This window comes from Phocoena phocoena, chromosome 19 (assembly GCF_963924675.1).
Source record: "Phocoena phocoena chromosome 19, mPhoPho1.1, whole genome shotgun sequence".
NCBI classification, from domain to species: Eukaryota; Metazoa; Chordata; class Mammalia; order Artiodactyla; family Phocoenidae; genus Phocoena; species Phocoena phocoena.
This window is the reverse complement of record NC_089237.1, coordinates 42,052,687-42,078,465: the sequence shown is the minus strand read 5'-3', so window position 1 is coordinate 42,078,465 and position 25,779 is coordinate 42,052,687. Positions and strand designations below refer to the sequence as shown.

Here is a 25,779-nt window from a genome sequence, read left to right as displayed (position 1 = left end):
TGCAGGGAAGGAGAGGGGATGGACGGGTGACAGAAAGCTTGTGTGCTTCTCTGGGAGAGATGAATAAGCCCCTTTTCTAACTGAACCTGTGAGCCTTTCCTTGGAAAGTACCTGTCTTTTCACCCAAACATCTACTTGTTCACCCAACAAATCTTCACTGAGTGCTGACTCTGCCCAGCTCTGTGCCATAAGCCCCGGGGAAAGTTGTGCACCAACCAGCAAGGAGTTGAAAATGGAGGCCAGTGCAGGGTGGAGGCGAGAGGGCTGTCTGACATGCAGGGGATGCAGATCACGTGTTGGGGGAAGGCTCCCTGGACGCGGGACATCTGAGGAGTCGGAAGGGTGAGTCGGAGTCTCCCAGGGAGACAAGGGGAGAGAGGGAGTCTTAGGCAGAGGTGCCCACGTGTGCAAAGCTGCAGAGGGAAAAGGGCAGCGTCAAAAATCCAACCAGGGACTTCCCTGGTGGTCCAGTGGTTAAGACTCCGCACTTCCAATGCAGGGAGCGCGGGTTCGATCTCTGGTCTGGGAACTAAGATCCCACATACTGTGTGGCATGGCCCCCAAATAAAAACAACCAAACAGAGCACAGTGTCTTTGGGGAGCCCTGTGTGGGGTGTACGTGGGTGCAGGCGTGGGAGAGGGGCTGGCAGGCAGATGCGGAAGCGCTGTGCAGGCTGTGCTCCCCGCTGCCCGGGGCCTCGTGCCTTCCCCGCTCAGTCCCTCCGCCCCAGGCCCCAGATTTCCTCATGTTCCTCTACTCATCGCCTTTTCATTCCCTCTTTCCCCTTGTCCAGGGTCAGGAGTAAAGGCAGAGAGTAATAACCTCTCTGAACCTCCGTTTCCCTTCTCCACGCACCACAGGGCTGCGCTGGGCGACCTCAGAGGTCTCCAGGGCCTTCTAGGGTTGTAAGTGGTTGTCCGCCCTATTTGGGTGTTTCCCCTGGGGGCCTTGGAAACATCCCAGATGCCACCTAGCCCTCTGTCAGCAGAGGGCCGGAGACAGGAGCCGTGAGTGGTGACGGTGATGGGGCACCCGGGGCAGTGTGGAGAGGGAGACGGAGCCCTGCTGACCCCGCTGGTGTGTGTGCTTCTCCCTCAGTTTGACCCTGGGAACACGGGCTACATCAGCACATGTAAGTTCCGGAGCCTCCTGGAGAGCCAAAGCTCCAAGCTGGACCCGCACAAGAGGGAGGTGCTGCTGGCTCTCGCCGACAGCCATGCCGATGGGCAGATCTGCTACCAGGATTTTGTCAACCTGGTGAGCGCTCTGGGCCCCTCGCCACTGGGAGAGGCCTGTTTGGGGGTGTGGCTTAGAGGATCCTTTTGGATAATTAATGGGATCTGTTGGTCTGCAGCACTGAAGAAGTCCAGGCTTCAGCAGGTGAAAGGAAATCACAAAGACCCAATTTCTCTTTATCTGTCAGTTCTGCTTTCTACAGTGTCAGCAGTACTCAAAAAAGCCCCAGGCAATTCCAGACCCTACCATCGTGGCAGCAAAGTGGCTGCAGCTGTTCCAGCCCTCATGCCCTCAGGCCTCACCACGCAGGGGAGGAGAGGGACTCTTCGTGTGGTAGCTCCCACGTGAGGCCTGGGATTTCCTTCCTCCAGTTGGCCTAGATTGGGTCAGTGGGTTGTGCCGATTGAATCAAACCAATCAGTGCCCACCCGTGGAGCTGGGAGTGGGGTCATTTCCACGGAAAGGAAGGATTTGGAGTGGGAGGTGGGAGGTTATCGTTGGCAGGAGAGGAGCTGGGGAGTGGATGTTGGGAGGATCAGGGCAGACCTTTCAGGTGCAACGGGGCACATGGGTGAAGGCCGGAGCTCATCACACCTGCTGGCAGCTGTCCTGGGTTGTCGGAGGGGCTGGAGACGGGAGGCCCGTGAATCCTGCCCAGTGGTCTGGTGTCTTGAGTCAGGACTTCCTCCTCACTGGGGTTACTGCTGTGCTGTTCCGGGGGCTACTGCGGCGGGATTGGAGTGGGGTTCAGTGGGGTTAAGCAGGAAGCATCCCTCTGTGGGGTGGATGGCACATGAGCAGAAGCTGCATGAACTAGCAGCGTGAACACGAGGCTGGAAGGCCCCACTTGGTTTCCCTATCGGTGAAATGGAAACAGTCGCCCCTCTTCTTGTCACCCATGAAATGACCGGTGTGAAGTCCCCAGGCTCTTGGAATTCAAAAGCATCAGTGATGGAGGAGCCAGGACCTGCCATCGTGCCAGGTTTGCTCTCTGATGTGGATGTGTGGGCTTTGGCATTGTTTTAATTGCTTCTTGATTAAGGACCTGCCTTTGCCCAGAGGTTAGCGTGATTGCAGGGAGCAGCTGTAGGGCTTTTAGTGGTGAAGAAACCTGCTGTTCAGAGTGGACCCAGGGAGCAGATCTCCCAGAGGGCGGGGGTGCAGAGCTCAGATAAGCAGGGGAGTTGGGGACAGTTGGGATTCATGGGATGGGCCATGGAGGTGAGCCCCGTGACTGGGAACCCAGCAGTGCCAGCAAAGAGCAGGCCACGGAGTTGAGCCTGCATCGGCTCGTCCACAGCCCCAGCGCCAGCGTGTTTGCTGCATGCCCTGCTCAGCCCAGGGCAGAGTGAGGGCATGGCTGGGCCAGGGGAGCTGCTTCTCTCCAGCTGGGGGTTCGTGGAGTCATCCGTGTGAATTCACAACAGCAGATTACTTGTTACCATCGAGATTTCTCTATTTGAATTCTGAGCTGGAGCAGCCAGCCATAGCCTGGATTCTTGTGAGCAGGGCTGCCCTGGAGGCCAAGACTAAGAAGGGGTTCACCAGGGGGGAAGCTCTGGGCAGGGCAGAGAGCTCAGAGGCTGGAGTCAGGTGGGTCTGGGTCCTGCGACAGGCTCTGCCTTTGCCACTCAGTGGCAAAACTGAGCCCCGGTTTTCCCATTTGTAAAATGAAGCCAAAGGAGACCCTCTTCAGGGTTGTGGCAAGGATTAAATAAGAAGAAGTGTTTGAAAGTTTTTGTTGCCTCTAATGTTCTTCCACCAGGTTAACTCCTCTGCATCCTTTGTGAGCCCTTTCCCACCCCAACCCAGGCAGAATGAACCAACCTTGCCCAGAGCCCCCACAGTGCTTTGCACAGGCCTGTCTTATAGCACAGACCACATTGCATTACAGCTGAGTGGCCAGGGTTATCATGTATGGGTGTGCAGGTTGTGGACTGCACAAGGATGCCAGGCAGAGAGAGGAATGGGGACTGAAATCTGGCCTGGGCATTGTTCAGCAAGGCCTGGAATGGGTGCATCCACCTGGAAGGAGAGGCTCCCTTATCTAATTGGCACAAAAGCTCCACATGGGCTCCAGAGTCAGGCAGATCTGGATTTGAATCCTGACTCTGTGATTTACTAACTGTGGGTCCTTGAGGAAATTACTTACACTCTCCAAGCTCTCATCCCTGTCTTTATAACGTGGGGATGATACTACGCACCAAATGATGAAGATGACATCCTCTTTTGCTGCCGTTTATGCATCTGTCTCTCCTGTATGCTCCGTGAGGCCAGAGACCATGGCTGCTGCTGTGCCCGGCACAGTTCTAGGCACATCGGGGCACAGCTGAATGGTGAGTGTGTATGTGTGTACACACTGCTTCTCCTGTATTTATGCTGAGCTCCTTCCCACCACGGGTCTTGCAGATGTATTGTTTGTGAGTATATGTGTGGTACACACACATGTGCATGTACACATCCAGGGATTGGGGGAGAGGACGGCTACAAACTAATTTGATGACATGGTCTTATCTTGGGCTTGTAGTGATCATGGAGCCCCAAGTCCTATCCGCATTAACAGAACCGCCAAGCCACTAAGAACCAGACCCAAGCTTTGCAGGCGTAGAGGGGATGGGAATAGGGCATCGTTGGGAGGGGTTCATCCAGGAAGGCCTGCTGGATGGGGGAGGCTTAAGCCAGATTTTTCAGGTGTGTGCCGAACCCAGGAGAGGGGACGGGGTACTGCAGATGGAGGCTTGTTCCACCTGGCCTGGTCTGAACCCAGATCCTCCCCAGCTCCCTGCCCCCTGACAGGGCTTCAAACCCATGTGCCTTGGTTGGGCTGGCTCACCTCCCCAGCCCTGTCTGGACTCCTGCCTTCAGTTTTAACCTGATGTCCCTGCTGGGCCCACAGTCCCTGGAATATGTTGATAATCCCCACCCAGCAACCACAGAGCAGCCCCTGGGTGGCACTGTGAGCTCTGGGGTTGGGAGAGCTGTGTCTTTAGGACATCTCCCCGTAGGAAGGGTCTAGAGTGTGGTCGTGGAGGGTGGGTGGGAGATAACAGAAGCCTTGGGAGGCTGGAAGTCAGTAGGACCGCCTCTGATCTCTGGGGGTCAGGCTGACCGCTGGGTGAGGCAGCCAGGACTCTGCCTGGGGAGGGGCCAGTCCTGGGGCTCCCTGAGCATCACAGTTCTCTTGGTGGCACTCAGGGCTGATGATCTTCCACAAGCACAGCTTTGGGTTCTGGTTCCGGGGAACCAAGGATGCTGACCCCTACTTATCCTTCAGTTCTCACTCATGCCACCTCCTTCAGGAAGCCCTCCCTGACTACCTTGGGACCGGGTTGGACTCTTTCCTGTGTGCTCCCGCAGCAGCCTTCACTCTGAACCGTTACTTATTGCTGGTTACTTATCTGTCTTGAGCACCACTGTATCCCCATGTCTGGCAACACCTGATGCTTAGTAGTTGCTCAGGAAATTGTGATGGATAATGGACAAGTGGGTGGAAGGGAGGTATAGTGGATATGAATACAGGCTCTGGAGCCCTACTGGGTTTGAACTTGATGGGTTCCTAAAACTCTCTGTGCTTTGGTCTCCTGTCTGGTGGAATGGGGATATTCATGGTCTTTATCTAGCAGGCAGACTAGTTGCATCAATGAGCCAAGCTGTGATGTGCTTAGAACAGCCCCTGACACATAAGAGCTCAGTGAATATTGCTTCTTGTTAACTATTACATTTAACTTCTTGTTAACTATTATTACAGAAGAAAGAGGAAGGTAGAATCAGGCCTGGTTGGTCTAAGGAATGTGCTGGCTGGGAAAACGGGATGGGGCTCCCCTGAGACTCCGGTTCTGACCCCCCTCCCCTGCCCTGTTTCCTGTGTAGATGAGCAACAAGCGGTCCAACAGCTTCCGCCAGGCCATCTTGCAGGGCAACCGCAGGCTCTGCAGCAAGGCCCTGCTGGAGGAGAAGGGGCTGAACTTCTCCCAGCGACTGATCCGCCACGTGGCATACGAGACCCTGCCCCGGGAGATTGACCGGAAGTGGTACTACGACAGCTACACCTGCTGCCCACCGCCCTGGTTCATGATCACAGTAACGCTGCTGGAGGCAAGGACGAGGGTGGGGAAGGGGCTGCCGGAGGGTCAAGAGGATATCTGAGATCACGAGGGGAAGGGCAAGTCACTGCAAGTCAGGCCCTGTTACAGGGCACGCAAGTGTTGTTATAACCCCCGGACCATAGAGAGATTACAGAGATCATTACCCTGCAGCAAAGTCCCCATGTGACCACCTCCACCAAAACCAACAGCAGCAAAAACAATGTCGCTAGTTCATTGATTCGGGGGATTTAGCCAGGCTAACTCATGAAGACACCTTCTTTTAGTTCCTCCTGGAGTGAGTAACCCGGACGAGTCATGTGCTCCCCTGGGACACCTGTAAAGTAGGAATAACCAGACCTGCCCTCCTTTTCCCACAGGACTCCCCTATTTAGAGCCAGAGAACGGCAGGTGGTGCTTTCTGAACACAAAAGCATTGCACAAATACATATGGGAGGGAGCCTATATGAACAGGTAGATGTGGGCTTCACGTATTTTGCAAGAACATTCTCCCCTTAGGAAATCATCCATACCTATTGTTATTCTAAAATAACAGAATCCAAAGTACCACCTTCTGCATCAGCGCTCCTGTATGAGGAGCTCTGAATGCTTTCCGCTCCTCAGCCCAAGAACCAGCGGGCCTCCCAACCCCAGGTCTTGAACGAACCAATGCTTGGCTTCCCTCGGGCGTTTTATAATCTCCATCGTTTCTCTTCCAGAACCAGGGGCCTACTTACCGCCCCTGCATATGTTCTTGTAAAGTTCCTGCTGAATCAAACCGCAGGATCATTAAGCTTCATGGCGTCGCTCTTCTTTTTTTCTAAGTCATAATATCTGGACTGCAGGCTAGAGCTCCTGTGTTGTTCTGGCTTCATCCAAGTACATGTGGAAGTAGTGATTTTTCTGAGATATTCTTGGACTTGTTTTCCAAGCACTTACTGTGTTGGTCTATTTATTAACTTCTATTTGAGGGCCAATAATAACAAGCTGTCTTGGAAGCTGTATTTGCTCCCAGGCCACCTGTACTCATGGTGTTAGGTGGACAGAACGGCTCCCAGAGAGCCCCGGGAGTCCAGCTGCTGGGAGGCCTGAGCCATTCCCAGGCTCAGCCCGGGAGGGCTTAGCCACACACGAATTACAGCTGCCTTCCCTCAGTGCATGCCTGCTCCTCACGTACTTTATCGTTTTTAAACCTCACGATCACCGTGGAAGTGTAAGAATTAGTATCCCCATTTCCAGATGGGGAAACTGAGGACCAGTAAATTAAAATAATTTGCCCAAGGTCATCCAGAGGAGTCCGATCTTGTGTCCAGATTGGTTTCAGATTTTCAGAAACCTCAGCTGTGTAATCTCGAGCCACCAATCTAGAAGAAACTGGAAAACGATGAAATAACTGTTTCAGAGTCCTTATACTAAAGCCCAAGGTTTTTGTTTTACATACAGTTCTAGTAACCTGGTTTTCTGAGTCCATAACACAGTGAACATGGTGGGAAGCTACTAGAAGGGTCTCCCTACCAACCAACAATAGGAAGTAAGAACATTGTAGTACCCGGTCAACAACATGCTGACACCCAGGCATTGCGGGAGAGGACAAAAGAAAATGTAAAAGCAAACCTGAGTCGTAAAGAAACACAAGAATTTGGGACCATTTAGTATAGGAGCAAAACCCCTATCAGTTACTGGAGAAGACATCACTCCTATAGCCCAGATCAATACCTGAGACATCCTTAAAATTAAGGGACGTGAATTTTGCATTCTAGAAAGAGTTCCAGGGGACTTCCCTGGTGGCGTGCTCCCAGTGAAGGGGGTCTGGTTTTTATCCCTCGTCGGGGAACTAGATCCCACATACATGGCGCAACTAAGAGTTCACATGCCACAGCTAAGGAGCTGGCGAGCCGCAACTAAGGAGCCCACCTGCTGCAGCTAAGACCCAGCGCAACCAAATAAATAAATAATATTTAAAGAAAGAAAAAGAGTTCCAGGAAAAAATAGTTCAAATAAATACTCTCTTAGGGCTTAAACAAGTACACATCAGTCATCTTTAAAATTAACTTATGTGGGACTTACCCGGCGGTCCAGTGGTTAAGACTCCACGCTTCCACTGCAGGGGGCACAGGTTCAATCCCTGGTCGGGGAAGTTCCGCATGACACACAGTGCAGCCAAAAAAAAAGAAGAACAATTATGTGAGGTGTTGGTGAGAATTCAAAGAAATTGAAACACGTGTGTACTGTTGGTGGGAATGGAAAATGGTACAGCCACTGTGGGAAACAGTATGGCAGTTCCTCAAAAAAATTAAACAGAATTACATGGTCCAGCAATTCCACTTCTGGGTGTATACCCAAAAGAATTGAAAACAGGGGTTCAAAGAGATATTTGTACACCCATGTTCATAGCAGCATTGTTCACAATAGCTAAAAGGTGGAAGCAACCCAAGTGTCCACTGACAGATGAGTGGATAAACAAAATGTAGTAGATACATACAGAGGATTATTAGGAAGGAAATTCTGACATGTGTTACAACAGGGCTGTACCTTGATGGCGTTATGCTGAGTGAAATAAACCAACCACAAAAAACAAATACTGTATGATTCCACTTATATGCAGTCCCTGGAGTAGTCAAACTCATAGAAACAGAAAGCAGAATGGTGATTGCCAGGGGCTGGAGGCAGGGAATGGGAATTAATGTTTAATGGGTATAGAGTTTCTTTCAGTTTTACGAGATGAAAAGAATACTGTAAATGGATGTTGGTGATGGTTGCACATTATGAATGTATGTAATACCACTGAACCGTACACTTAAAATGGTTAAGATGGTAAATTTTACCTTATGTGTATTTTACCACAGTTTTTTTTTTTAATCAACTTATGTGGAATTGCCTCAGCCCCCAAGTGGGTATGTGAGTTATTATCTGAATTAAAGTTTAAAATCCTACAAACCCTTCCTGCTTAACACCGAGGAAATGTGGGCAGAGACCATTTTGTGAACATTTAACAAAATAATCGAACAGAAGTGGGGTAAGAGATGGTGCAGAGCTAGCTTGGCTCTGGTCGTAGGGATGTCCCTCCTTCCGCAGGGATTCCAAAGGTCAGCACAAGAGGGGTTCCTGGGCAGTTTCACACCTAGTAACAGGCTCTCTTCATTCTGTGCTCTCATCCAGGTTGCCTTTTTCCTCTATAATGGGGTGTCGCTGGACCAATTTGTGCTGCAGGTAACCCATCCACGATACCTGAAGAACTCACTGGTTTACCATCCACAGCTCCGAGCACAGGCTTGGCGTTACCTGACCTACATCTTCATGCATGCGGGGTGAGTACACTCTATCAAGAGTCTCTGTGGGAAAATAACTGGTCCAGAGAGCCTGGATTGAAATTTATTTTTTATTTTTATCTACCTGGACACAGGATTTGAGGTGGCTTCTTGAAACTTATACCAAACTGTATGAGTAAGTTATTAAGAGTGTATGAGAGGGGCTTCCCTGGTGGCGCAGTGGTTGGGAGTCCGCCTGCCGATGCAGGGGACACAGGTTTGAGCCCTAGTCTGGGAAGATCCCACATGCTGCAGAGCAACGAAGCCCGTGCGCCACCACTACTGAGCCTGCTCTCTAGAGCCTGCGAGCTGCAACTCCTGAGCCCGTGTGCCACAACTACTGAATCCCGCATGCCTAGAGCCTGTGCTCCTCAACCAGAGAAGCCACCGCAATGAGAAGCATGTACACCGCAATGAAGAGCAGCCCCCACTCGCTGCAACTAGAGAAAGCTTGTGCACAGCAACGGAGACCCAAGGCAGCCAAAAAATAAATAAATAAAGTAAATAAATTTATTTTTAAAAAAAGTGTATGGGAAAGGGAAAATAGAGGAAAATGCTAAAAAGCCAGCAGAGAGCTTTTTAGCATATACACAGCATGTGATGCTATGTACTTGCTATAAGTGGGTTATAAATTTATTCTGAACTTCCTAGCGGCCAAAGCAAAGAGGGAAATGTGGTCCGCCGCCAGGTTCATTGTCCATAAACCATGTGTGTGAGTGCCCCATAAGTGAAATAAAGGACAGATTTATTGAAAGGAGGTCTCGCAATATGGTGGCATGAGTCTTCTTGAGGAACTCTCGCAATACTTAAAGTTTCTGTTTGTAGAGCCGTGTGGCCTTTTTTGGGGCCTGGAGTGCAATCAGTTCTCACTGGTACCTCCTACCCCATGATAAGGACCAGGCGACCACCCAGGTCCAAGTCCCTTGAAGAGCATGGTCTTGGCTGGAGACTGTTTTTACACAGTAGAAGCATGGAGTTGGGAAATCAGAGTCCCCGGACACCAGACCTCTGCGGTGTCTTCTACAGACTCTTCTAGAGAAGTGATGGAAAAGCCCTGTGGGTGCCTGTCCCTGGGATTGCCAATGGGGAGAGCATTATCCCGGCCCCCATGGCTCTTTCCTTGGCAGAAAGACCCACAGTGGCCAAGAGGAAGCTCCCCTGTGAGCCTCCCTTCCTGCTGAGCCGCTAAAGGGGGCACAAGAGCCACCCCCTAACTGGCTGCGCGTGCTGGGAAGGGTGCTTTGGCGTGAGGAGACTTCTGGTTGGTTGTTGATGGACGTCTCCACTCTGAGCCTGAGCGGATGGATGCCCTGCCTGCTGTGTCCCAGCTTCAGCTTCACAGGCTGAGGAGCAGGGTCGGGGAGGTACTTCATGCTTCTGTCTCCTCATGAACCAAGATCCGGACACCACAGGAACTGGAGGGTAACTTTGATATACTAAGCTCTAACAGATGTCTTTCGTGCTTGCACTTGTTTGGAAAACATGTTTCTCTTTAAATATCAGTAGGTCTTACAAATACAATAGCGAGCCGGAGCGACTGAGTAGCCTGGATAATGGACCAGGTCCCGCACATCAGAGACCGGGGCCGTGGTCCCAGCCTGACCACTAACCGGCTGTGTGACTTTAAGTCACACAGCCTCAGCTTCTCTTGTGTCAACTGATGGAGTTGCTGGATCCTTTTTTTTTTTTTTTTTTTTACATCTTTACTGGAGTATAATTGCTCTACAATGGTGTGTTAGTTTCTGCTTTATAACAAAGTGAATCAGTTATACATATACATATGTTGCCATATCTCTTCCCTCTTGCATCACCCTCCCTAGAGTTGCTGGATCTTGACCGTTGTTAGCCCCTCATTGGCAAGTGCAGACACTGCCAGTCACCCCCCAGCCCTGCACCTGTGTTCCTGTCCCAGCTGGCAGGGAGGGTGGAAGGAACACTCTAAAATGGTCTGTCTGCGTTGTAATTCCTTCCCCTCCACCCCCTAGACTGTGAGCTCCTCAAAGGCAGCTATAGGGTCTTTTTTTTTTTTAATTTAATTTTGGCCATGCAGCGCGGCTTGTGGGATCACAGTTCCCCAACCAGGGATTGAACCCGGGCTACAGCAGTGAAAGCACTGAGTCCTAACCACTAGACCACCAGGTCTCCCAGCTATAGGGTCTTGTTCACTACTGGATCCCCAGCATCGTGGCATGCTAAATGAATGGATGAATGAATGTGATCTCTCTGTACAGGATAGAACACCTGGGACTCAATGTGGTACTGCAGCTCCTGGTGGGGGTACCCCTGGAGATGGTGCACGGAGCAACCCGCATTGCGCTTGTCTATGTGGCTGGTGTCGTGGCAGGTAGGCAGGTGGGCCCCGTGTCCCCAGGGGTGAACCTCCCCAGGGCGTCTAGGAGACCCCATGAGGTCAAGCAAGCCCCAACTTCCAGAGGACCCTCACCATCCAGGCTCCTGACTACTAGGCTTGGCCTCCAGGCAAATCTCCCCACTTCCCTGGGGATACTGGGAACTGCCACCCAGAGAGGGAGGCATGTGATGACAAAGGAGGGGAGAGCACAGCATTTGGAACAGGCAGACTGACCGGAGTTTCAGTCTTCACACTGCCGTGTTGCAGCTGTGGGAACTTGGGGAAATGCCTTACCTTCTCTTGGCCCTGTTAAGCTTTAAGAGGGAACTGATGAGATCTGCCTGCCAGGCGTGAGGAGGGCGGAGTGAGGTGAAGGATGAAATAAACCGTGCAAGGGAGGTGAGATCCCTGTGGGGACATCCAAGGAGTGGGTGGAGCCAGGTACCTGCCCTGGCCAGGCCAGCATCTGTACCCTAAGGGGGATCTTGCCTCTGCCCGGGCTGGCCCTTGATTGACCCACGGCTGGCCGGAGAGAGTCTGGCCTAGGAGGTAGTGGGCACTCGTGCCAGCTGGAGGAGTCTGGGGCCCTGGCTGGCTCAGCTCACATGGCAGGTGATGACAGTGATCATTGTGGGCTTGAGGGTAGTGGCCAGCCCCCTATCCCCCTCCCCAGTGGCAGGGGAGGTGCACTGGGATGAGGTGGGGAGAGCAGAGCAGATTTCTGCAGGAAAAGTCTGCACCAACTGGGCTTCTGAACAGAGGGATCTCCCTCGTGATGTTTCCACCTTTATCGCTGGCTTTTCTCTTTACAAGGTTTGCCGCCTCAGCTCTTCCCCCCTGACAGCTGTACCCTGGGGAGCTTTGTGTGTACGTTTAAGTAAGATCTTAATCCTTTCTGAGTGGCATTGAAGTTGTCATCAGGAGAGCAGGGCAGCGTCAGCTTTGTAAACAGTGGTCAGGCAGGGACCCTGGAGGTAAGTGGAATGACTTCAGGAATCAAAGAGGGAAGGGTCCCACCACACACCCCCATCCCATGAGAGGCTGGTCTGCTAGTTCGTGAACCCTCAGCCTGGGAGATTGGCCCAGCGCTGTCTCCTTCACTCCTGTGCTGAGGTTAAAAACTTGGCCACCTTGGACAGCACTCACACCAGCTTCTCCCAGAATCCAGCACCGTCTGCATCCTTGAAAAAAGGTCTGATGAACATCTCTGTGTGCCAGACTTACTTAGCCACTGACACACCCCTGAGTGTCGACATCTGGGGATTTAGAGCCACATTTTCCATGCCGACATACTCAGAGACCCAGATGGTTAATGGCGAGGAACAGGAAAGATGCTCGTAACACTTGCAGTTGGTAGTTAATTAGATGGGAGTGCCAGTAACCTAGAAGACAGACATAGATTCAAGATGACTCAGGCCTCGCCCAAACCAGATGACACCCAGCGGGAAGACAGTGCAGGTATCACCTCCCAGTGATGCCAGTGCAGAAGGAGATGGTGTAAAGGCAGACGGGGGCTTTCCAACTAAACCTGAGGGCGTGGGGCTGTATTGCAAAGCAAATTACACGTGCTGTTCTATCTGAGTCATTGATTCAGAGCAGAGGGCATTCTGGTCACCTCACATCAAATCACTGATCTCCAGGATTGAGTTGATTGACCTGCCTGTACCCCTTCCTCCCTCTCTGCTCTGTGTGCATCCCTCCTCAGAGAAGGGGTCCTGTTCAGACAGCCAGACCCTGACCGGATAGCCGATACTTATCAGGTGCCTGTCCTGTGCGGGCTGTTTTTAATCCCCACGACAACTCCATGAGGCAGGAACTGTTAACTCTCCATCTGTTACAGATACAGAAACCGAGACTTAGGGACGCTAAGTGACTTGCCTAAGAAGATACAGTCGTAAGTGGTGGAGCTGGGCTCTAATCCAGGCTATCTGACCTCAAAGGCTGTGCTCTAACACTATCACAGTGTTACGAGAATTAAAAGGCCTTATCCTTTATGCACATAATTTGTCAGAAACCAAGGGAGGTCTTAATAGACATTGACCCGTGCTCTCTAATTCCTGCCCAATGAAAATATTCCAAATCCAAGGCCATCGCATTTTGTAACCATAATAACTAACCTCTGCTGAGCGTGTCTGGTAGTCCAGGTATGTGATAAATGGTTCACACGTATGTTATCTGCTCTTCTCATCACAACATCCTATGAGGTAGGTGCTGACACCCCCATTTTATAGGCAGTTCAAAGAGGTAAAATGACTCTATTTGCTCAGCCAAGAAGCCCTAGAACTGGGGTGGAAACCCTTCCTCCGCCCGGTGCTTCTAGCCAATGCTTGAAAGCCAACGTGCATCTCACTTCCGGCTAATGATTACAGAGCTGAGTTTAAATACTTTAAGATCCAGTCTCTTCGCTGCTCTGCCCAGCTTTATGATAGATTATATAGATCAGAAGCGATGGATGCATCCCCAGAGCCTAGCACAGGGTTTGGTACATGGTAAGCAACAAATATTTGTAAACTAAGTGAAAGAGTACATACATAGATAAAGTTGTACTGCTTAAAGGTAGATGTTCTGCCAATTTTTATTTGGATTTGTTTGGGGGTTTTTTAACGGCTAAGGGAGATGCTGGAGAACACCTGCTTTAAATTTTCCAGGCTAAAATTATCGCAGCTGTGCATAATGGCAAAGTCACCAATTCATCCCCGTGCTGGCATGGACCCAGGGTTTTGGGGGAAAATTCATAGCCCTGACTAGCACTGATCCTTTGGTTTGCTGCTGTGTACAGGTGTGGCGTGTCACTCCGGCTCGCCTTTCTCTCCCCGTCCTCTGCTCCCATGACCTCCAGGAGTTCACACTGGCCTTTATTGAACTGTGATCCATTCCGTTCATCGGGAATCCTGCCTGGCCCTGGCTTTCTGTCCTGGGATGACGTGTCTTACTTTATTGATATGCATACGTACATTTATACTTGACCTCTCTTAGTCCCTATAGTCCAGGTCTAATCTGCAGTCACTTAAGGAAAGTCTTTCTTTTTTTTTTGCGGTACGCGGGCCTCTCACTGTTGTGGCCTCTCCCGTTGCGGAGCACAGGCTCCGGACGCGCAGGCTCAGCGGCCATGGCTCACGGGCCCAGCCGCTCCGCGGCATGTGGGATCTTCCCGGACCGGGGCACGAACCCGTGTCCCCTGCATCGGCAGGCAGACTCTCAACCACTGCGCCACCAGGGAAGCCCAAGGAAAGTCTTTCTACCACAAATGGAGGGCAGGTGGATCCAGATTGTCACCTTCCAGATTCTAGAACCAGGATCCGAACCTCAGACCCTGGATCTTAGGCCAAGACTTGGATTATTGTATTTCTGATCTGGAAGGAACCCTTGAGATGCCCTCCAGTGGGTGGCAGACTTTACTCCCCAGGTCCCATCCCCATTCAGCCAGAGCAGCTCTCTGCACCATGGGGTAGGGGTGTGAGTCAGGTTTCTTTGAAAACAGTGTCTCACTGTTCAAAAGTTAGAAAGCCTTAGACTAACCTCCTCATTTCACAGATGTGAAAACTGAAGCCCAAAGAATTCAGGAGCTGTGCCCAGGGTCACACAAGTAACCAGTCACGCCCCCATCCCATAATCCTGCCACAATCCAGACTGACCTCTGGTCCTGGGGTCAGGACTCTCATCCATCCTTAGGGTGAGGGAAAGGTCAGTGCACGGAAGCTGGACCCTGGGGGCTTCCCTGCCGCCTCCCTGTCCTGGTGGATCCCACCAGGGAGGCCGAGGGAGCAGAATCTGCCCCGGTTTGTGGGGACTTACGTGGAGGAGAGAGGCCAGCCCCGAGGAGGCTGGGGCTTCCTCTGTCCAGACGGTAGTTAATGGGCAGCCAGCCCTGTGCAGCCCTGCAGTGCAGCCTTTGCGGCCAGCCCTGCCGCCAGGGAGAGTGAGAGCGTGGGAATCCTTTGTCATGCAGATCCCGCTGCCTGCCCGTTGGCCACCCTGGGATTTTTTTTTTTTCTTTTTCCTGTTATATAGGGCTGACCCCATGGCTAGGCAGTTAAAAAAAAAAAAAAAGAAAGTTATCTGACAATAGATCAATACCTAATTAAAGCCAGAGGGAAATCATGAAAGGGGAGAAGAAAGATTTATAGTTGCCCTGGGAGGGGAGAAGGACTTGGGTGTCCTTAGTTCATGACGGTTTGTATTTTCCTGAGAGATGACATTCCCCTTGAGACTAAGAATCTGTTGTGGGGATCTCTTCCTCCGAGGATCTCAGTGAGACAAGAAGCCTTGAGAGTGGTCTGGGGGTGACGGCAAGCCAGGGAGAAGGCACATGACGTTGCAGGGGCCTCTCCACGCCCAGGGTGTCAGGCACGCTGGTTCCCGGGCCGGGCCTTGCCTCCTGCTAAGTAGTGAACCCTCCAGCCCTGTAGGGCCTGCAGAGTTGGCCTTCTGCCTGTCCCTCTTCTCTCCACCCAAGCAGCAGCTAATTGGCTCCTGAGCCTGCGGGCATTTTCCAGTGGTGATTTCTGCACACTCACCCAGGCCGGCCACCTCTCATCCTCTGAGCCCTGGGTTCTAACTCCCAGTTATTTTTAGTCTCCTGTGTCCTTCCCTGAAAGCCAAAGCATTGATCACACTTAAATGAGACCAGAACAACACATTTCCCATCTTCTTCTCTGCCCTGCTTCCCTCCCAGGATGAAAGTTTATCATCCTCCAGACCAAGAGTCTCTACCATTCCTTTCCCCCAGAGGGTATGACATCATCTTTCTCTCTTCCCCGGGACTTCTCAAGGACGTTTTTCCTCCAAAGAAGCCCCGCTCTGGAGATCCTGTTGGCCTGTTGTCATTTCACTCGGTTGGAGGTGATGCTAGGCAGGTTTTTGGATGCTGTTGAGGAGAGCGAGGGTAGAGGGTGGAGGTCGACCTCTGACCCATTTTGGGGAGTGGCTGCTAGAGAGGCCGAGAGCACACACGGGCTTTGTGTCAGGCAGACCTGGACTCATATCCTGGCTCCAGCCCTTCCTACCAGGTGACTCTGGGCTCAGCCTCATCTCTGCAGTGAGGCTACTAGTGCCTGCCTCAGAGGGTGGGCTTGAGGGTCAAAGGGAAGGATGTCTGTAAAATGCCTGGCCGGTGTCTGACACACCGTGCCCCATAAGGGGTAGCTGTTTCTGCAAGAACTACTGCTACTATTTTTGTCGTTGCTCAGAACCCTGAGATAGCACAAGGGGAGGCTGGATTGCCAGGCAAGATGATCTGGGTGGCAGAGTTCTACTTTGGGCAAGTCACTTCTCTCCTTGAGACTTTGCTTCCCGGCTGTAAAAGGAGAAGTTTGAACCAAATGGTTCTTTCGGCCATAAATGAATCTTCTAGGAAGCTCCGAGGTGACATGCGATCAAGGGAGGAAGAGAGCGAGCCTCTTGCTCTGGGGTCTCAGCCCCGAGGCTGCAGCGGCCTGGGACTGGGGTGGGGAGCCGACTCCAGCATCCTTGAGTTCTCCATCTCTCTCTGTACCAGGGTCCTTGGCGGTGTCTGTGGCTGACATGACCGCACCAGTGGTGGGCTCCTCTGGAGGGGTGTATGCGCTTGTCTCTGCCCATCTGGCCAACATCGTGATGGTGAGCACCCCCTGTCCCAGCAGCCCTCTCTTGGCCTCCCCTCTGCTGTCGCTGGGCCTGGCGTTAATCTGTTGGAGCTGGGGTTTAGATCCTCCTTCACGCTCCAGCCCGGGCTTGGCAAGCGCCAGGTGGCCTTGGCCAGTAGCTGAGTTTAAGGACACTCCTCGCCCTCTGCCGGGATACTTCCAGTGGGACCCTTCCATATATGATTCATATTTTCTCCAGCCATGGCTTTGCCCATCTTCCTATTCCAACTGTTTGCTACTCAGTGACTTTAAAAAGTTTAAATCCTTGACCACTAGCATGCGTTGTGATTGTAACTTGTTGTTTGTCATTGGCTGTTAAAAGTAAGGGGATCTTAGGGACTTCCCTGGTGGTGCAGTGGTTAAGAATCCGCCTGCCAATGCAGGGGACACGGGTTTGAGCCTGGGTCCGGGAAGATCCCACATGCCTCAGAGCAACTAAGCCCGTGTGCCACAACTACTGAGCCTGCGCTCTAGAGCCCGTGAGCCACAACTGCTGAGCCTGCATGCCACAACTACTGAAGCCCGCGTGCCGAGAGCCCATGCTTCACAACAAGAGAAGCCACAGCAATGAGAAGCCCGCGCACCGCAACGAAGAGTAACCCCCACTCACCACAACTAGAGAAAGCCCGCTTGCAGCAACAAAGACCCAACGCAGCCAAAAATTAAAAAAAAAAAAGTAAAGGGATCTTAGAGATGATCTCATCAAAAGTCCCAAACAGGAAAGAAGGCTCTGAGAGGTTAAGTGATTTGTCCAAAGCCACAATCAAATCTGTGGCAAAATGGGGACTTGAACCCACATCTCCTGGCAGTCATTCTAGTGTCGCTCTCCTCCACCAGCCCTTCAAAGCGACTGGACGCCGTCATTCCATTTCTCATGCTCTTCCTTGCCTTTTCCTGAAGAGCAATCTAGTGTAACTAGCTAAGAGCAGGAGCTGTTATTCCTCCCAGATCTGAATCCCAGCTCCCCACTTCCTAAAGAGTGACCTTGGGCGAATGACTTTACTGCTTTGTGCCTCAGTGTCTACATCTGTGAAATGGGATGAGATGGGATCAATGACATAAAGTGAAAATAACCACTCAGTCTAAGTGTGAACTTAATTCCTGACTCCCCACGGAAGAGGCCGGGGTAGACTCAGAATAGAGACAGGATCTTCAAGGCAAGCGATTGGAAGCCACCTGATAGTCTCAGAGGAGGTCAAGACGGCCTCCTTGTTTTAGAAGCAGTCTGAAGTTTGGAGGCTGAAAGAGGAGTCACTGGCAGTGCTTGGCTCACCCTGTCTGATGCCCCCACTTGCCCAGGAGCCTCCAGGCAGAGCCCAGATCTTACTCATCTTTTCCCCAGTGCCTGGAATAGGGCTGGACACATGGCAGAGGGTGCCCACTAAATTGGGGGGAAGAAGGGAGAGAAGGGCCGGAGGGAGGGCAGGAGGGACTGTCAGGAAAGGAGTAGCTTCTCTTTGGGGTCTTCTTGCTCTCACCTCTCTCCTCCATCACTGTCGTCACCCACGTGGCAGATGTGTGAATGCTCAGTGACAGCAGTTTATGGAGGTCTTGGAAACACAAGTCTTAACCACTGGACCTCCAGGGAAGTCCCACCCCCATTTCTTCATTATTATTGCCACTGTCACCTAGCCTGCTCCTCAGCACCATCCCCTTTCTTTGCACCAAAGTCCCCTTTGTACACTGAGAGAGAAAGAGAGCTACAGCAGGGGCGGGTGGGTGTGTGACAGTATGTTTACACACGGGGTGCTTGGCTTGGTCTGCTAAACACCTGGGAGCCCAGGGCCGCCTCACATTGGCTCTTTAAATGGGTCATTCTGTATCAGTGCCACAGCTTTCCCCAGATACAGCTTTTCCTCTGAATTCTGCTTCTGCCACTCCCCCCTCCCCCTGCCCCAATTCCTTTCTGCAGGGGGAGGAAAGGCCACCCTCCCCTTCCCCTTCCCCCCAAGGTGCATCTGTGTATGAAGGGGATGAGCCAGCACAACTAAGGAAGAAGAGGCAAACAGGACTTCATAACGATGACCTTTTCCACCCCTTCCCACCGCCTGGGAAGCGGCCCCGATGCCCCAGAAGTTCCTGTGGTGAGGGCAGACCACCTCTAGGACCCGGACCGAGGGCTGGGGCATGGGGTTGAGGAGGGGGGTGTGAGAGCGGTTTTCTTCCAGTTTATGTTTCTTTCTGCAAGTAGCCTGTGGCTGTGCAGATGAGCTGTCCCACCCAAGAGCCCAGCGGTCTTACAGAAGGACGTGGCTTTCCCTGACCAACGGGGAGCTTTGGGGTCCCCTGGAGTGTGACATAAGGTAGCCTTTCCCTTAGAAAGTTGTGTGGTGCTTATTGGACAGTGAAAAACACTCACTTCCTCCTTAGGTCAGTTTCCTTTCATCAAGAGGCTGTCTTTACCCAAGCTAGCTCAGTGCCCAGCAATTCGGAGACACATTAGGACACACCATATGAAATTGCTGTTTCTGTGGGTCAGAAGCATTTAGGCATTGGCAATTTCATGTGGTTCAACCTAATAGATAGACTATCGATTTGTTTTTCCCCAGAATGTTAGCAAATGTGTGGGGAGAGTTCTTTTTTTTTTTAATTTTTATTTTATATTGGAGTATAGTTGATTTACAGTGTTGTATTAGTTTCAGGAGTACAGCAGGGACTTCCCTGGCTGTCCAGTGGTTAAGACTCTGCACTTCCACTGCAGGGGCCAGGGGTTCGATCCCTGCTCGGGAAACTAAGATCCCACATTCCACTCGGCCAAAACAAGAAAAAGAGTATAGCAAAGTGACTTAGTTATACATATACATATATCTATTCTTTTTCAGTTTCTTTTCCCATATAGGTTATTACAAAATATTGAGTAGAGTTCCCTGTGCTATACAGTAGGTCCTTGTTCATTATCTATTTTATATATAGTAGTGTGTATATGTTTAGACTATTGATTTTTTTTTGTGGTATGCGGGCCTCTCACTGCCGCGGCCTCCCCCACTGTGGAGCACAGGCTCCGGACGCGCAGGCTCAGCGGCCATGGCTCACGGGCCCAGCCACTCTGCGGCATGTGGGATCCTCCTGGACCGGGGCACGAACCCATGTCCCCTGCATCGGCAGGCGGACTCTCAACCACTGTGCCACCAGGGGAAGCCCTATATATTTTTATACATATAATTCCTTATCTTTATAAATTCCACCTGATATCTGTACAGAGAATAATCTGAAAATGTGTCCTTTATGCTTCAGATAAAATGTTGATACATTACAGATACATAACAGAAAAATGTTGAACACTTCTGTTCTCAGGACTCTGTTTAAGTGAGAGATTCTGCCTTAAATTAAAGTATGTCTTATTTTTCATAAAAAACACTCTGAGTTTCAAAACGCTTGTTTACATCAAGGGAATAAATCTAAAAAATATTTCAGCAGATGATCTGGATGGCATTAAAGACCTGTAATCAAGACTTCTTATTTTAAATTCTAGCAGTATAAAGGCACACATAATTGAATAATTTATTAATTGCTTTTTGCTGGGGCCCATAGGACAGAGTTTCATTTTTATTTATTTATTTTTAATTTTTAAAAATTTATTTATTTTATTTTATTACTTATTTTTGGCTGCATTGGGTCTTTGTTGCTGTGCGTGGGCTTTCTCTAGTTGCAGCGAGCGGGGGCTACTCTTCGTTGTGGTGCGCATGCTTCTCATTGCGGTGGCTTCTCTTGTTGTGGAGCACGGGCTCTAGGCTCGTGGGCTTCAGTAGTTGCGGCACACGGGCTCAGTAGTTGTGGCCCGCAGACTCTATAAAGTGCAGGCTCAGTAGTTGTAGCGCACGGGCTTAGTTGCTCCGTGGCATGTGGGATCTTCCCAGACCAGGGCTCAAACCCGTGTCCCCTGCGTTAGCAGGCGGATTCTTAACCACTGCGCCGCCAGGGTAGCCCTCATTTTTAAATATACAAGATATTTTCTTTAACTTTGCCCCATATGATAGATGTTTTTCTAAAACATTTGAGATCTAAATTTTTGCAAATGGAACCATACTGTCAAAGCACAAGGAAAGATTGTTGTCGAAAAGTCACAGAAGATTTCTGTTATAAGGTTCATTTTATTAAGTAAAAATCCTTCTGTAGGATTTTTACTTAATAAAATGTAATTTTATCTGTGTCGTGCTTTCTTTTTTATCTGTGTCACGCTTTCCTTGTTTCCTGTGTTGGGTTTTCTTGAAGTGATTTGACAAGAAATTGTTTCCACTGGGGTTATGTAAAGCCGTCTGGGAACAGAACCTCTCCTGGGTTTCAGCCTCTGAGCTCTTGACTGACTGGGTGAGCAAGATGCCTAGGGGACTGGTTACTGCCTTGTTTGTCGTTTGTGAGTTACCATCTCACCCTGTGAGGCTCTGGTAGAGAATGAAATTAAAGGACCTGAAAAAAGTTTATATTCCCCAGGGGCCTGCAGGCTTTTCAACATTTATAGCAGCAGCAGCGCTGGCTCTGTGTGAGATTTTTTTCCTTCTCTCCTGTTGTTTCACTGTGCTTATTTTATTGGAGGGAATAATGGGGAGGAGGGGGGGAGATGAGGCAGCTGGTGGAAAGGAGTGACTTTCTAGTTTAACCCCTCAGCTGCTGGGAGGCTGCTCATTTACTGATGTTTGCTCAGCTCTGGGGGCAGCCAGCATGGACAGACAGAATGTGACCCTGCCTTGGAAGTGTGGGCGGACAGAGCCCTGGACTGGGAACCCTGTCAAGCTCGACATTTACTCACTGTGACCTTGCACTTGCCCACCTGGACCCTCAAGTGCAGATCAGAGTGGGATGACTAGATCAGCTTGGCAAACTTCAGAGCCTTCCAGGGCTCGGCAGGTATGGTAGATGAAGCTGGTCCTGGGAGCCATGTTGCAAAACTGGAGCCCCCCGGCCTCCTCCAAGGTCATTGAGAGTCTGAAGCTTCTTTTAAAAAAATTTTTTTTATTTTTATACAATTTTTAAAGGTTACTTTCCATTTACAGTTATAACAAAATATCGGCTATATTATACAATACATCCTTGAGCCTGTCTTACCCCCTAATAGTTTGTACCTTCCACTCCCCCATCCCTATATTTCCCCTCCCCCCTCACTGGTAACCACTCATTTGTTCTCTGTGTTATATTCACTAGTTTGTTGAATTTTTTTAGATTCCACATGTAGGTGATATCATACAGTATTTGTCTTTCTCTGTCTGACTTAGCAGAGATTCTGAAGTTTTGAAGCCGCTCTGCAGGGCAAACTCACCATCTTTGCCCCAGGTCCAGATACTATCAGGCACTTAGATGACTCTTACCACGTGCCAGACAGTGTTCTTCTTTACACATATTAATTCATTTCACCTTCGCAACAAACCATGAGGTGGGTAATGAGTTAGGTACTGTTGTTATCTCAGATTTACAAATGAGGACACTAGAAAAAAGGAATTCTGAGCCACCACACCAGTGGTCTTGCCAGACCAAAAATACAGACAGTGCTTTTTTAGACAGGTCCCAGATAGGGCCCAGAGGGACCTGGACCTCAGTTGAAGGAGAGAGCGGCCAGTACATTCTAGACTTAACTCTGCCTGATACTGTCACTCAGAACACAGTGAAAGAGACTTCAGGTAAAATATTCAGAGGGTTGTTTTTTTTTGTTTGTTTGTTTTTTTGCGGTACGCGGGCCTCTCACTGTTGCGGCCTCTCCCGTTGCGGAGCACAGGCTCCGGACGTGCAGGCTCAGCGGCCATGGCTCACGGGCCCAGCCGCTCCGCGGCATGTGGGATCTTCCCGGACCGGGGCACGAACCCGTGTTCCCTGCATCGGCAGGCAGACTCTCAACCACTGCACCACCAGGGAAGCCCCTTCAGAGGGTTTTTGTGAGGAAAAGGGATCTTAGAAGTGTTCCATATCCATATGAATCGCCAACTGTCCACAGAACTCTTTCTATTTTGCAAAACAAAAACTCTGTACCCATTTAACAACTTCCATTCCTCCCTCCCCCAGCTCCTGGAAACCCCTATTCTACTTTCTGTCTCCATGAATTTGACTACCTCTGTAGTCTGTACCTCGTACAAGTGGAATCAAACACTATTTGTCTTTTTGTGAGTGGCTTATTTCACTTAGCGTAATGTCTTCAAGTTTCATTCAAGTTGTAGCATGTGTCTTGGTTTCCTTCCTTTTGAAGGCTGAGTACTATTCCATTGTGTGGATACACCACCTTCTGTTTCTATATTCATCCATCCATGGACGCTTGGCTGGCTTCCACTTTTTTGGCTGTTGTGAATAACACTGCTGTGAACATGGGTGTCACATTTAAGGGAGAATGACAACCCATGGGTGGACCTCACAGGGAGACAAAGCCTGCCTGGACAATAGCAGGAAGAACTTTTCAGTGAGTGGAGCCCCTTCACGGGGCTGCTTCAGGACGTGGTGAGTTCCTGGTCACAGGGGCTGGAGGGCCATCTTGTCAGCTTGTTGGCAGGGGTGTCCCTTTGGGTGGAGATGGCCCATCAGGTGACTCCCAAGGACCCTCCCATCCTTGGGCTTCATCTTGGAGAGGAGCTGAGGGGCCACTGACCTTCGGCCAAATGAGCTAGCTCGGGTTAGGTGGCCAGATCCGGTGGAGGGCACCAACTCCCGTTTTGTTGCCTGTCTCCCAGCGAGGGTCCCCTGGGGGCAGATGCCAGCAGGTGACAGTGTTGTCCTGCCGTCTGCTCCTTTAGCACAGAACATGTCAGCAAGCAGAGGTTAGACTCCCCCACCTAAAGAGGGGCCGTGTGTCACTCACCTCGCCTTTTGTGAGGTTCAGGTCATTGAGGAATAATAGGGAATAACAGGGAGGCAAAGGGCAAGAAGCCGAATGTGGCAGGATTTCTCTGTCTTTTGGCAGCTTCCCGCATCCTGCTTGGTCCAGTGAAGCTTCCATAGACATTATTGTACATGCCAGTGTTCAGGGCCTCTGTCAAGTTTCACGCATGGGTCCCCCAATGTCAAAGGAGTTCAAGACGTGCCCCTGAGCTGGGCCTGGGCCAGGCAGCGGAAGCAGGGGAGGTGGGTGGGAGGGAACAGAAGCCCTCGCTGTCCCCACTTGCCTCCTACCCTAGGACTGATGTGTTCCAGGAAGATTCCAGGCTCATTTCTGCTTCTGGGTAAATGGAATCGAGCTTTGAAAGCGCTGCAGGAGTGCCCCTCAAAGGAGCCCTGTGGCGCAGTCTTTTGTAAATTGAACAGTCCTTTCATAAAGTGAGTAATTGTACTCGATTATCTGCTTTGGAGGTTCAGAGTTTCAGAGATTCTCAGGGGAAAGAGGGATTTGTCTGAAGGCCGTCTGGCCCACCCCATTTCCAATGCCTGATTCTCTTGAGCATCCTCTCTGAGTGATGCGAAGCCCCCATTGAACCCCTCGATGTTGGGAAACTCACCATCCCGTGGATCACTTCATCTTTGTTTGGACAGCTCAGCTTATTAGAAATGAAAGCTTATCCTGAGCTTAAAAAAAAAAATCTCTGAAGTTTTCATCCATTGAGTCTTCCGCTTACAGGTTACACTGAATATGCCCTTTCCTGCGTTGACTCACCTCATACTTGACGGCAATGAATTTGACCCCTGAGTCGTCTCCTCATTCGTTCCTCAGATGGAGGATTTTGAGTTCTTTTATCATCCTGATGGCTCTGCTTTAACTTGGCTTGCTTTGCTGTCCTGCATCCCCTTGCAACCGTGGGACCCAGCAGTTGAGGCAACCGTCAAGACATCTGTGTGAGGGAAACAAGGACTGTCATCTCCCAGGATCTAGATTCTCTTCCTCTGTTCGTGCAGCTTGAGAGCTTTTATGACACTAATAAACTTACCATTGCCTGAAATCTCAAAGCCATGCTGGTGTGATCTGGGACAAAACCACAACCGGCTCATTCAGGATTTAATGGAGATGATTTGTTTAAATGTCAGGTTTTCCTAAGCGGGTTCCCTCTGCAGAGGAGTGGTCTGATCTGGAACTAATGGAACTCTGTCTCCTTTTTCCCTAGAACTGGTCAGGCATGAAGTGTCAATTCAAGCTGCTTCGGATGGCGGTGGCCTTGATCTGTAGTAAGTTCTGACGGGGCAGGCTGGGGGAGGGGAGCCCTGTACTGGGCCTGGGGGATGTAGAGACGGCACAGTCCCTGCCCTTCTGGGACTTGTGGTCAAAAAGAAAAGGGAGACGTGTCCACAATGTGCAACATGGTAGGGATGTTATGAGAGGGTCTGGCCTACGATGCTGCTACCTAACCTTTCTTCAACTTTTCACTGATGTATAATCTGCAAACGGGAAAGGGCATGCAGGATTAGTGTCCAGCTCAATGGTCATACCAAGAAGAATAACCTTTTCTGGCTTTTATTTCTTTTTATTTCAAAAAAATTTCTGGTTTCAGTATTTTTATTTAAAAAAATGTTTTTCCTTCCAGCTTTCTTGAGATATAGTTGACATACAGCCCTGTGTAAGTTTCAGGCGTACAGCGTGCTGATTTGACTTTACACCCGTCATGAACTGGTTAGTACAGTCAGTTTAGCGAACATCCGTCATCTCATACAGATGAAGAATTAAAGAAATGGAAAAAAAATATTTTTTCCTTGTGAGAAAAATAACTTCTTCACCTTTTGGGTCATGGAGTTGATCCTTTGAGATCTCCTTGGAAGCTTCTCCTTGGAAGCGCACACACACACACACATGCACACACTCTAAAACTCGCAGTTCAGCAGGTTCACAAACTGTAGCTAATCCATGAACCCCCGTGAACAGGTGCCATGGGGGCCTTAGTTGGGAGAAGTCAGTCCACCTGCATTTTGAGTGTGAAAGACAGGCAGGTGTTTGCCAGATAGACAGGATGCAAGAGGACACTTAAGGTGCAGCGGGAACAAAGACACGGGTGGGTGAAGGGTCATGGCTGGCAACTCAGTTAACAAAACTGCCCCAGGAGGTTCAGGACTGTGTGTGATTATGTAAGAGGTCATTGGAGTCAGATCATGGAGGGATTTAAATGCAAAGAGAAAAATTGGGCTTCATTTTGAATGTGCTGGGAGGCCACTGGAGGCCTTTAAACAAGAGAGAGACTGACGGTTTTGAGTTTGCAGTCACTCATCAGGCTGCAGGATGCAGAGGATGTTGAGTGAGGGGGATGAGACCAGAGGCCAAGAGGCTCATTGTGAGATGGGAAAA

At 50.4% G+C, this 25,779-nt stretch overlaps 1 protein-coding gene across 2 annotated transcripts in view; it reads left to right on the top strand.

Annotated features, from left to right (window-relative positions):
• RHBDL3 (rhomboid like 3) overlaps positions 1-25,779 on the top strand; it is a 42,438-nt gene that overhangs the window by 14,584 nt on the left and 2,075 nt on the right. For both annotated transcript variants that reach the window (XM_065896932.1, XM_065896931.1), the window contains 6 exons: positions 1,100-1,258; positions 5,108-5,332; positions 8,479-8,627; positions 10,859-10,971; positions 16,475-16,575; positions 24,611-24,671. In XM_065896932.1, coding sequence (XP_065753004.1) covers positions 1,100-1,258; positions 5,108-5,332; positions 8,479-8,627; positions 10,859-10,971; positions 16,475-16,575; positions 24,611-24,671 — 808 coding nt within the window. The remainder of the gene's footprint in view (positions 1-1,099; positions 1,259-5,107; positions 5,333-8,478; positions 8,628-10,858; positions 10,972-16,474; positions 16,576-24,610; positions 24,672-25,779) is intronic.